Source organism: Bos indicus, chromosome 14 (genome assembly GCF_029378745.1).
Source record: "Bos indicus isolate NIAB-ARS_2022 breed Sahiwal x Tharparkar chromosome 14, NIAB-ARS_B.indTharparkar_mat_pri_1.0, whole genome shotgun sequence".
In the NCBI taxonomy this organism is placed as follows: domain Eukaryota; kingdom Metazoa; phylum Chordata; class Mammalia; order Artiodactyla; family Bovidae; genus Bos; species Bos indicus.
This window is the reverse complement of record NC_091773.1, coordinates 58188084-58201106: the sequence shown is the minus strand read 5'-3', so window position 1 is coordinate 58201106 and position 13023 is coordinate 58188084. Positions and strand designations below refer to the sequence as shown.

General features: G+C 36.4%; 1 protein-coding gene across 9 annotated transcripts in view; it reads left to right on the top strand.

The window, feature by feature from the left end:
- Positions 1-13023, top strand: part of OXR1 (oxidation resistance 1) — a 557562-nt gene that overhangs the window by 490821 nt on the left and 53718 nt on the right. For all 9 annotated transcript variants that reach the window (XM_070803074.1, XM_070803076.1, XM_070803075.1 and 6 more), the window contains one exon: positions 5256-5408. In XM_070803074.1, coding sequence (XP_070659175.1) covers positions 5256-5408 — 153 coding nt within the window. The remainder of the gene's footprint in view (positions 1-5255; positions 5409-13023) is intronic.

Here is a 13023-nt window from a genome sequence, read left to right as displayed (position 1 = left end):
ATCCAGCTGTCTCATCCTCTGTCATCCCCTTCTCCTCCTGCCCCCAATCCCTCCCAGCATCAGAGTCTTTTCCTGTGACTCAACTCTTCACATGAGGTGGCCAAAGTACTGGAGTTGCAGCTGTAGCATCATTCCTTCCAAAGAACACCCAGGACTGATCTCCTTCAGAATGGACTGGTTGGATCTCCTTGCAGTCCAAGGGACTCTCAAGAGTCTTCTCCAACACCACAGTTCAAAAGCATCAATTCTTCAGCGCTCAGCTTTCTTCACAGTCCAACTCTCACATCCATACGTGACTACTGGAAAAACCATAGCCTTGACTAGACGGACCTTTGTCAGCCAAGTAATGTCTCTGCTTTTGAATATGCTATCTAGGTTGGTCATAACTTTCCTTCCAAGGAGTAAGCATCTTTTAATTTCATGGCTGCAATCACCATCTGCAGTAATTTTGGAGCCCTGAAAAATAAAGTCTGACACTGTTTCCACTGTTTCCCCATCTATTTCCCATGAAGTGATGGGACCAGATGCCATGATCTTTGTTTTCTGAATGCTGAGCTTTAAGCCAACTTTTTCACTCTCCACTTTCACTTTCATCAAGAGGTTTTTTAGTTCCTCTTCACTTTCTGCCATAAGGGTGGTGTCATCTGCACATCTGAGGTTATTGATATTTCTCCCGGCAGTCTTGATTCCAGCTTGTGCTTCTTCCAGCCCAGCGTTTCTCATGATGTACTCTGCATATAAGTTAAATAAACAGGGTGACAATATACAGCCTTGACGTACTCCTTTTCCTGTTTGGATCCTGTCTGTTCCATGTCCAGTTCTAACTGTTGTTTCCTGACCTGCATATAGGTTTGTCAGCAGGCAGGTCACATGGTCTGGTATTCCCGTCTCTTTCAGAATTCTCCACAGTTTATTTTGATCCACAAAGGCTTTGGCATGGTCAATAAAGCAGAAATAGATGTTTTACTGGAACTCTCTTGCTTTTTCCATGATCCAGCAGATGTTGGCAATTTGATCTCTGGTTCCTCTGCCTTTTCTAAAACCAGCTTGAACATCTGGAAGTTCACAGTTCACATATTGCTGAAGCCTGGCTTGGAGAATTTTGAGCATTACTTTACTAGCGTGTGAGATGAGTGCAACTGTGCGGTAGTTTGAGCATTTTTTGGCATTGCCTTTCTTTGGGATTGGAATGAAAACTCACCTTTTCCAGTCCTGTGGCCACTGCTGACTTTTCTAAATTTGCTGGCGTATTGAGTGCAGCACTTTCATAGCATCATCTTTCAGGATTTGAAGTAGCTCCACTGTAATTCCATCACCTCCACTAGCTTTGTTCGTAGTGATGCTTTCTAAGGCCCACTTGACTTCACATTCCAGGATGTCTGGGTCTAAGTGAGTGAGCACACCATCATGATTATCTGGGTCGTGAAGCTCTTTTTTTGTACAGTTCTTCTGTGTATTCTTGTCACCTCTTCTTAATATCTTCTGCTTCTGTTAGGTCCATACCATTTCTGTCCTTTATCGAGTTCATCTTTGCATGAAATTAAATAACTATAAATGCTGTAAATGCCAAATGTATAAATAACACATGAATTGTATATTATCTATATATTGTATAGTATAATTTAGCTTTGGTGCTTTTAAACTTAATTTAAAAACCAGGAGTTACAATTTTTAATATGTGCTTTTTAAATGATGGTGCTCTAATTATAACTTAGTCTTATAGTCTTAGAACAAAATTTTATATTTGAAATATGTGAAAACAGAACTTCATAGTAGGACTTAGTATTTATGTAGATTTTGGGAAAGCAGTTCTTTATATAGAAGAAATCTCTTTATTTGTAACATCACAAATAAATAGTTAAATTACTAAGTAAGAGGTTTCTTTAGATTCTGAATGGGAGCATTGTTTTCATAAAGAATTTAAAAACTGATTCTTCTTTGCTTTTTAACCTGGTTGCTAAAAAGTTCAAAGCCAGATCCAAACCCCAAGTACAGCACATAAAATTGCATTTAAGTTTTTCTTCACTCTAATATTTTTGTTTTTTATTTGTATTGTATTTTATTCTGCATGTTGGATTTAAAAGCCTCAAATTCTTAAGAAGTGGAATTTAAATAAATTCTGAGAGTGATAGTTAAACATAATTTATACAAAATAAATGATACTCATCATATTTACTGGTTAAGAAATGTACATTGCTTTAAAAATAACATTTTCTTTTAGATTATATTATGTTGTATGAAATAAAATGTTGGTATTTCTGTGCCTTGTATGGCTTTTCCTCCTCAAATTTTATATACCTTAACCTATGTGTTACCAGAGAACATTTCTACATATTTTCAGTCACTAAAGAGCAAAACCTCAATAAAGCCAAGGCAGCATGGGAAAAGGAGAGTTTGTAGTTGCTAATTAGCTTATGATAATGATTTATAATAATAGTCTACAAATTATATAATACTTAATCATATTGTACAGAAAAAAAGATGGCCTTTTTGGGTCACTTGTCATAAAATTGCTTTGCTTTTGCACATTTGAACAATTGAAGTGATTATTGAGGCTTGATAATTTTTAATTCTATATTTTTAAGAACCTTTCCATCCCTAGTGGCTAAAGCAAAATTGCAGAAAGAAGCTTCAGAAAGCAGTCAAATAAGCCTCAAAATCACCTTAAGAAACAGAATTTGTAAATTCACAGAAATACAGAGATGCTGATGCTTTGTATCAGTATGTATGTAAGTTAAAATGGATTCTGATTAAGATTCCTCCAAACAATTTTGATTTCTTTTAAAGAAATACTCTTTTGTGTTATAATTGAAGCATTTGTTAAACTAATCTGTGTTATTTTTAATAGGATTACATTGACAAATCGGAATTGCTAATGATACTGAGTTGTATAATAGAATTTGAGACTGTGATGTAACAACAGCAAACTGTTCTATAAGGTCTATTTTTAAGGGAAATATTTGACAGTGTAACAAGGTACATACAATTTTTGTGAATAATATGGTTATATAGTAGATGATGTTGTCACCTGATTTGAGAGTAAGTGAACAACATCACAAACTTTATTTGTAGTTTTGTGCCAACTTGCAGGGGACTTTCTGATGTCTTTGTATTAACTTTTTCCCCCTGTGCACACAGTCATTTAGAAAAATATTTGAAATGGAAAGTACATAGTATTCTAGTTAAGCTCACTAGTTGATTTTTTGGCACTGTGGGTTTTCATCTCAGCTTCATCTTACTCATTGGGCAAGTTACTGAATTTAGCCAAGTATAAGTTTGCTCAAAAATTAAGGTAATGGAAAAAATAAATAAAAGTAAATTAAGGCAATAGTATATGTCTTATGGTTTTAATAATACTATATAAAGATTCCAATTAATATTATTATTAATTCCCTTATTTATCATTTGTGCTAAATGAATTTATATATGATACAAAACTCTTAGATACAGTTCTGCCAGACACAATAGGATGAATGTGAAGTTAATAATTTGCATCATAAAATGAAAAAATTGATAATAATGATTTACAATGTCATGCAGCATTAAAATGCAATTTCATTTTAGGTTTTTAAAAAATAAGCTATAGTATATTAAATGTAGTTGTTTTATAGTGTTCTTATCTGGTCTGTCTTGAAAAATATCTGTTGAATATCTGCTCAAGTGCTTGGGATTCAACCCTCCATTTTAGGAAGGGCATATGAAATTTAGAAAGGAATTCTAAAAATTCTTTCCTCATATAGGCTTAAGAAATTAGATCTACTTATTAGAGTAGGAAAAGTTATGTTAAAATTTGGTAGCTCTTTTCAAGTATATAAGAGTCTGTGAGATTGACGAAGAAGCAGTCTTGTTAATTATTTCAAAAGGACAAGTCATAACTATTAGGTATTAATTACAGTGTGGCAGGTTTTAGTTCAAAACTCTGAAGAACCTTGCTATTATATGAAAGCTATTTTATAAGTTATTGTGAATATACTCATAAAACATGAAATGGTTTCGTTCAGTTCAGTTCAGTAGCTCAGTCGTGTCCGAGTCTTTGCGACCCCATGAATCGCAGCATGCCAGGCCTCCCTGTCCATCACCAACTCCCGGACTTCACTCAGACTCACGCCCATCGAGTCAGTGATGCCATCCAGCCATCTCATCCTCTGTTGTCCCCTTCTCCACCTGCCCCCAGTCCCCCCCAGCATCGGTCTTTTCCTTAAAACAGAAATTAAAAGGCACCTGTCTAATCGTCTTATTTTTGTACATAATACTGATCTTTGGGAGAACTATGAGTTCTTTGAACTTGGATATAAAAAATTTTAAGTGAAATCTAACGTTTTTGAGTATTAGGAATATAAGCAGTAAACTACAGAAAAGCACCAGACATACCTGTGACTTTGTCCCCAGCAGAACTCACATATTTTCAAATCAATTTAGTATTGTTGTAGATATCACAGAATGTTGTCTATGGCCATGTGCTTCAAAATTATCATTATAAGAGTCATCTCTAGATCTTTTTTATTTAATGTATTAATAAAGAATCATAGATACCTATATATCCAATTAAAAAGTGTTTTGATAATTGTGTTTCAATACAATTGTTTTTCTTTGTAATTTATTTTAAGTATTCAAAAAAAATTCCCTTCTGTAAAGGAAGTCTATAGGCTTCACTGTGGAAATGCTCCATGGCATCAAAAAAGTTAAGAACCTATGATCTAACTAATTAATACCTTGTAAAATGTTACTGATAAACTCATTATAGCTTGAAATTTTAAAAAGTTCTTCACTGAATGGATTCTGCTGAATTCCTAGGTTCATAGACAAGCACTCACATTTTCTCTGTCCCAACACCTGAGGAACTTATTAAATGATCAGGACCAGTCATTCAATTCAGGAGCAACTGAATGTGTATGTGTGTATTGTGTATATTTAGGGTGGCAATATAGAAGAGATGGTTTTCAACATTTTCATGATGATTTATATATATGTGTGTGTGTGTGTATATATGTAAAAAATATCATTCTATAAATATATTCTCATTAAAGAAGTAATTGAAAATACAAGTTTAAGCTGTGCTGGAGATCTTTTCCAAATGTAAAAAAAGTGACTGTTTTCCCTTTTTTAAAATAATAAAAACATTTTGAGCTGATCTCCAGAATATGATGAGAAGGAAAAGTACTTACTGAGGAAAGCTATTCATTTGGCTTTAATAATGTGCTTAGTTTTATTTAGTTCACTGAAATGCCTTTATCTTTTTTTTTTTTTTTTTAAAGACTCCTGATGTAGTCCACCCAAAAGAACCAACTCCCTCATCTGCTTTTACTGCTGTTCGACCTGTACGAGTTGTATCTTCAACTTCTGAGGAGGAAGAAGCATTTACTGAGAAATTTCTTAAAATTAATTGCAGATATATTACCAGTAGCAAGGTAAGGAATAGCACTTTAGAAAAACTTTTAATCATTTTTTACTAGTAAAATATGACAGTTTGCATTTATATTTTTAGTCATCAGCATCAGCACCTGGTGATCATTGTAAAATAAGCTTGTGAAATAGGCAGTTCTTTTCCTTCACCATTGGAGAAGGAAATGACAACCCACTCCAGTATTCTTGCCTGGGAAACCCATAGACAGAGAAGCCTGGTGGGCTGGAGACCATGGGGTTTCAAAAGAATCAGACATGACTTAGTGACTAAATGTTCCTTCACCACAGGGGAAAAAAGAAACTTTTTAAGAAAAGGTTAGCAAGTGCAGGGTTTCTCTATCCTGGCCAGAATTCAAATCCAGTTTGAATCTGTGTTTTATCTGTCACAATTGTTGATTTTCTAAGGCAGAGAACTTGTGATATTCAAAGGAAATTAGTAAAAGTACCACAGTGTTCAGAAGAAATCCACATATTTCCTAGAAAGTAAGTACCGTATGATACTACTGACTTGAGAAGTCACACATGAAAACCATTTCTTTATAGCTGTAATTCATAAATTATGAGTATTTGAGATAGATGTTTAGTGCTATAAATTTCCCCCATGTACTGTTTTAACTACATCCACAATTCTGATATGTTGTATTTTTATTCATTACTTTCTCTTTATTTATTCTTTGGCCCATGGAATATGCAGAAGTTTCTTAGTTTAGTTTCTTTGTTACTTGGAGTTTTTTGAGATATCTTTCTGTTACTGATTTCTAATGTTTTTCCACCATGTGGTTAGAGAACGTGACGACTATTTGAAAACTTAATGTTTTATGGTCCATAGTGTGGTAAATCTTGATACATGTTACATGTGTACTTGAAAAGAATATGTATTCAACTGTTATTGGGAGAAGTAGTCTATAAATATCACTTATGTCAAGTTGAGTGTTATTTTTCTGTATCCCTACTGATTTTGTTTTATTAATTATTGACTGAAGGATGTTGAAATACCTCTACAATTGTGGATTTGTCTATTTTCCCCTCCTCATCTATCAGTTTTTATTTTGTTATTTTGAAATGCTGTGCTTACGTACAAAAATGTTTGGGATTCTTAAATTGTCTAGATGAATTGATTTGTTTAATTATGATGAAAAACTGTTTATTCTTGGTAATACTCTTTGCTGTGAAATCTGCTTTGATTGTTACGGATGTAGTCACTTCACCTTCCTTTTGGTTAGTGTTAACATGGTTTCTCTCTTATTCTTAAAGTGGAATTCCATAGTTTACATCAGAATTCACTCTTTGTGTCCTACATTCTGCGGGTTTTGAGAACTGTATAATGACGTGTATCGAGCATTGCAGTATTATACAAAATAGTTTCATTGCCCCCTAAATCCTCTGTGCTCTGTTTGTTCATCCATCCTTTTCTTTGAACCCCTGGAAACTACTTACCTTTTTATTATCTCCATAGTTTTTCAGTTTGTCAGGGTCATACAGTTATTATAGAATCCTGAAGTTTGCTTCTTTCAGACTTGCTTCTTTCAACATGCATTTAAGAGTCTTCCATGTCTTTCATGGGCTTCCCTGCTGCCTCAGCACTAAAGAATCCGCTTGCCAATTCAGGAGACGCAGATTCAGTCCCTCGGTCGGGAAGATCCCCTGGAGAAAGAAATGGCAACCCACCTCAGTATTCTTGCCTGGAAAATCTCATGGACAGAGGAACCTGGCAGGCTACAGTCCATGGAGTCACAAAAAGTAGGACATGACCTAGGGACTGAACAACAACATGTCTTTTCATGGCTTGACGACTTGTTTTTGTTGCTGTGACTGTACAACAGTTTATCCATTCACCTACTGAAGGACATCTTGGTTGCTTTCAAGTTTAGACACTTAAGGAATATAGTTGCTGTAAACATGAATATGCAGGTTTTGTGTATACATATATTTTTACTTCCTTTGATTGAATACTAAGGAGTGTGATTGGTAGATCATGTGGTAAGACTGGGTTTAGCTCTGTAAGAAACTACCAAACTGCCTTTCAAAGTGGCTGCATTATTTTGTTTTACTGCCAGCAGTTGCTGAGAGTTGCTGTTGCTCCATATGCTTACCAGAACTCCCTATTGTCAGTGTTTTAGAATTTAGTTATGCTTGTTGGTCTTTAATGGTAATGCAATTTATACCTCCCTAATGATTTGTGATATTGAGCATTTTTTCATTTGCTTATTCTCTGTTCTATACAGTAGGGCTTTAGCTATCTTTTTTTTTTTTTAAGTTTTAATTTTTAATCTAATACTTGCATATAAAGGACTTTAAAAGATCAACTAGTACAAAAGGGCATATAATGAAAAGCAGTAGATCCATGCCCACCCTTCTCAACTTTTGTTTTCCCAACCCAGAGGTAGAAACTTTTATATATGTCTGTTTAGAGGTTAACTCCATTTTTCCTAATAATAGGCTTTTCTTAATGTTTCTTAACTTGATGACATGAGGCATTTTCTACTGACTTTCTACTATTTCCTTGGTTTTTCTATGCCCCCTCCCACATATGGTTGTGTCAACTATTTTTAACTCTTCTGTTTGTTACCTTATTCACTTTAAAAATATAACCACTTTATATTCACTAAATATATTCACTTTAATAATATAACTTTAAATTTGTCTTACCCTTTCAACTAGAGACAGTATCTGAACTTCCTTGTTAAGGAGAATAACACCACTATTCCGTTTCCTCCCCTCTACCTGCCAACTTGTTGCCTGTACTTGTCAAAGTTGGTTAATATTCCCATTCTGTTCTGTGACCATAATTAAGTCTTCCCTGCTTTGCCTAGAGATTTACTCTAAAAATGAAAAGCCATAACTAATATTTCCATTGTAATGATTATCTAAACACTGTTGACTGAATAGCAGAGTTGAGCACTATGATTGGATTTTCCGTGACTGCAGAGTCTTGATCCACATGTGCCAGTGTTCAGACTCCCTTTCTCACTCTCCAGGCAATGGTTGAAAAACAGTTACATCTGATGTTGCTTCATATTTGAAGCATGCTCTCCTTGTACAGTTTGAAATGTTTGTTTTTCTTTGTAGGTTCTGTTTGCCCTTGTTTTTTCTTTTGGGATGAGGAAATGTGTGTTTTCCAGATAATGTGATTAGCTTCTAACTTTATCCATCTATTGACTAGAATTGACTCTATTCAGTTGGAAGTCTGTTCACTTCTTTTTTCTAATTTGGAAGATTTGCTTCCTATTTGGACCATTTTTGTACATTTTATCTTCACTGAAGTCGTTAGTAACTTTTCCTTTTTTCCCCATTGGATGCCCTGTGGGGAGGATGCTCAGTGTCACTTCCCTTTGTTTGTGCTGTCTTTTGTTTTATGTATGCAAGAGCTTTGCAGCTATTTCTGAGGATTTTCAAGTTAAATTCTGTTCCTTGAATTAGCTATTTCCTTGAGATTCAACTTCTCATTATATCTTAGACTTTTTGGTTATATTGCAAGCTTTCCACGAATAATGATTTCTAGTCACCAATTTACATGAAAATATAGGTCAGTGGCAGGACAGGCCAGCAGGTGTGTGTGCCTGAGGTGAGCTGGTCACTTTGCTCTAGAGGAGGTGAGCTGGGGGTGGAGGTCAGCCATCCTGCTGCCTCCCCCAGCCTCAGTGCCCCAAAGTTAGTTGCTCTAAATATGTAGATGCAGGCAGATGTTGAGAATCACTGACTCCACGACTTAGAAGTAGGGGAAGATAATATATAGCTACCAGGCCAGGTCAAAGAAGGTTATCAGCGTGCAAGTGGGTCCCTTGCTAAAGGGAAGGTGCCTAGCCATGGGTCGAGGCCAGGCATGACAGCTGCACCACAAGGCCCGTAGACAGGGCTGCCACAGCCATCGGGCTGGTGTAGCCACCCATTCAGTGCCCGGAGCCCAGCGCTTCCTGCTGGCTCTGTGGCCAAATGGACACACATGGTGGGAATTGGTGGGGGAGGTGGATTGTGTGGCCACAGATATGAGTTGCTCTGCAAGGCAAATACCTTCCTCCTCTAGCTGCCTTTGGGCCACTGTGGTCTGTTTATCTATTTTATTATAGTAGTGTGCACAGGTCATTTCCAAACTCCCAATCTCTTCTCTCCACCTAGCCTTACTCCTGATAACCCTGAGTTTGTTCTCTCAATCTGAGTCTGTTACTGTTTTGTAAATAAATTCATATGTATAAACTTTTTTAGATTACACACATAAACGATACTACATATTTGCCTTACCCTCTGATTTACATGACTTCATATGATAAGTCTCTGGGTCCATGCGTGTTGTGTATTTGGCATTATTTCACTGTTTTTAATGACAGAGTAATATTCTATTGTATATATATGCCAGTTCTCTTTATCCATTCCTCTGTCGGTGGGCATTTAGCATGATTCCATGTCCTGGCTATTGTAAACAGTACTGCAGTGAACATTGAGATGTGTGTATCTTTTCGAACCGTGTTTTTTTTCTGGATATATGCCCAGAAGTGGGATTACTGGAGCTCTATATAATAGAGTAGCTCTATTTTTAGCTTTGTAAGTAACTTTCTAAGTAGCTTTTTAAGTAGCTTTTAAGTATACAAATTTACCTTTCCACCAGTAGTGTAGGAGAGTTCCCTTTTCTTCACAGCCTCCCCAGCATTTATTGTTTGTAGATTTTTTTAATTAAATTTTTTTAAATTTTTAATTACTTATTTTTGGCTGTGTTGGGTCTTTCTTGATGCCCATGGACTTTCTCTGGTTGCAGCAAGTAAGGGCTACTCTAGTCGTGGTACACAGGCTTCTCATTGCAGTGGTTTCTCTTGTTACAGAGCACAGGCTGTAGGGCCTGCAGGCTTAGATGCCCTGCAGCATGTGGAACCTTCCTGGATCAGGGATCAAACTTGTATTCCCTGTGTTGGCAGGCAGATTCTTCAACCATTGGACCACCAGGGAAGTCAGTGTAGATTTTTCTGATGATAGTCATTCTGACTGGTGTGAGGAGATATCTTCTTATATGTTTTGATTTGCATTTCTCTAATAATTAGGAGTTTGAGCATCTTTTTTCAGGTATCTCTTGGTCATCTCTGTGTCTTCTGTGAAGAAATGTCTGTTTAAATCTTCTGCCTATTTTTCAGTTTTTTTTTTTTTTTTAATTGCTGATCAATTTGATTATGATGTGCCTTGGTGTGGGCCATCATCCAAAAAATATACAGGTGGTCCAGTAGTTAAGAATCTGCCTGCCAATGCAGGGGACACAAGTTTGATCCCCAGTCCAGGAAGATTCCACGTTCTTGTCTTGTCTTGTGAAAGTCACTCAGTCACGTCCTACTCTTTGCAACCCCTTGGACTGTACAGTCCATGGAATTCTCCAGGCCAGAATACTGGAGTAGATAGCCTTTCCCTCTTCCAGAGGATCTTCCCAGAGATCAAACCCAGATCTCACGCATTGCAGGTGGATACTTTACCAGCTAAGCCACAAAGGAAGCCCAAGAATACTGGACTTCCCACTGGAGTGGGTAGCCTATGCCTTCTCCAGCAGATCTTCCCGACCCAGGAATTGAACAGGGGAGATAGCAGGCAGATTCTCAAGGAGCAACTAAACCTGCATGCTCCGAAATGAGAGTTTGAAAATGGGATTAAGAATGTATATATTAACTCTGTTGACTTAAAAAAATGCACAACATGCACAGCACCTCAGATAGCTCTGAGAAACTGTTCAGATAGGTAGTGGGGAAGCACAGTAAATATGTGATTTTGGTAAAGGGGGAATACATGCAATCAAGCAACAGTTTTTGGTAGGAAGTTTCCACTGGTCTTGTGAAGCTTCTCCTAGTCATAGGAAACAATTGTCACCATGAAGGATTTTAGTGCTTTCCTCGATATGAAGAGATGCAAGAATTGGCTCATAAAATCAGCTCCTGAGTATATCTAACTATCTAAAGACCTGCCCTACCAGTTTTCCCAGAGCAGAGTGCCACATTTCTACTCTCCACCCTAAACTCCTTCAGGGGATGTTGAAGGTCAGCAGCTGCAGCAGCACACGGTTTAATCTTTGTAGAGGTAGATGGCAAGCACCCATGGCAAATGCCAGTTAGTTGACAGGGCCCCATCATGGTATTAAATTCAGTCATACTTTGGGAGGCATTTCATGATCATCCATCCCACATAGCTAGGAATCATTTCTAGGTGATGATTTTGCTGATAGGCCATTCAGTGTGCTATTCCTGGACTAGGTCTTTATAGTCAAAGATCTCTGGACATCTGTCTTCTAATTATGATCCAGGAAAGTAATCCCTCTTCTTTTATCCTTCCATGTCTAGAATTGCACTATTAAAATCATTGATACCATACAGAACTATGTATTTGATCAACTGCTTCACATTACCTAGTCATCATTATTTTCATTGCACGTTCAGTTACACCTTTGATATTGTAAGAAACAATAATCTTGTAAAACTGGCCAAGTACAAATAATATAGCTAGCAATATTATTAAGATCATAATTAGAATTAAGCCAGGAACTTCTATTAGGTTTAGCCCAGTGTATTCTCAGGTCATCTGATGTAGTCTGTTCTATACTAATCTTTCAGGGAAATTATATATTGGCACTGTCCATAAAGCTCCCAGTCCAATTTCCTAGTGTTACTAGGCTGGTTATCCTTAGCATAATTTAATTGTTCTCAAGATTAAGTGCTAAGTCACTTCAGTCGTGTCTGACTCTGTGACCCCCTGTTAACTGTAACCCACCAGGCTCCTCTTTCCATGGGAAGGGGGGGCCTTAAATCTGAAATGACCACAGCCTGATGTTAACCTCATAAATCCATCCTATAATTGTAGGAGGTTTTTTTTTTTCCTTGGCTGAATTTTGCTTGTTGTTCTGATTGAGCTTGAGTAGTTTAGAAGAAAATTCATACTATGACCAGGGTCAAAACAGGCATTATTAATTGGCCAGATGAGAGGATCCCACCTACTAATACTGAATCACTTTATGCAGAAATCAAAGAAACATTGTAAATCAACAGTACTTCAGAAATAAATAAATGGATAAATAGTATGGGATTAAAGAATTTTCGGTACTTGAGTTGGAGTGATTAATGTTTGTAACTCAAATGTGGAGAGAGTATAGTATAAAGCATTGGACTTTTTGGATTTGGGATCTTAGTCCTACCACTTATTAGTTAGCTGTGTTGTTGATTATAACAAATTGCCTAGCCTCTCTCAAATTTAATTTTCTTGCCTGTATTCTCATTTCAGTACTATAATTATGAAGAGGAAATGGAAAAAATATATATAAAGCATGGTACATACAAAGCATTCAGTAAATATTAGCTAATATTAGTGGGATCAGCTTCTTATGTACTTCAGCTTGCTCATTTGTAAGATTAGAAGTTTGGATTCTTTATATTTGTATTGCTATTTTATATAAATATATTTAAAATGTCATAGCTTTTCATGATTAAAGTAGATGCCATATGCCTTAGAAGTCATAGAAGTCATCTAATCTATCCTATGCTACAGATGAGGAAACAGCCCAGAGGCTGTGCTTGCCCAAGGCCACATAACTAGGCTAGCAGAGTTAAGTAAAGTTGAGACTTATTTTTAAAGATACTTTAAACAGATTATACTATTTTCCTT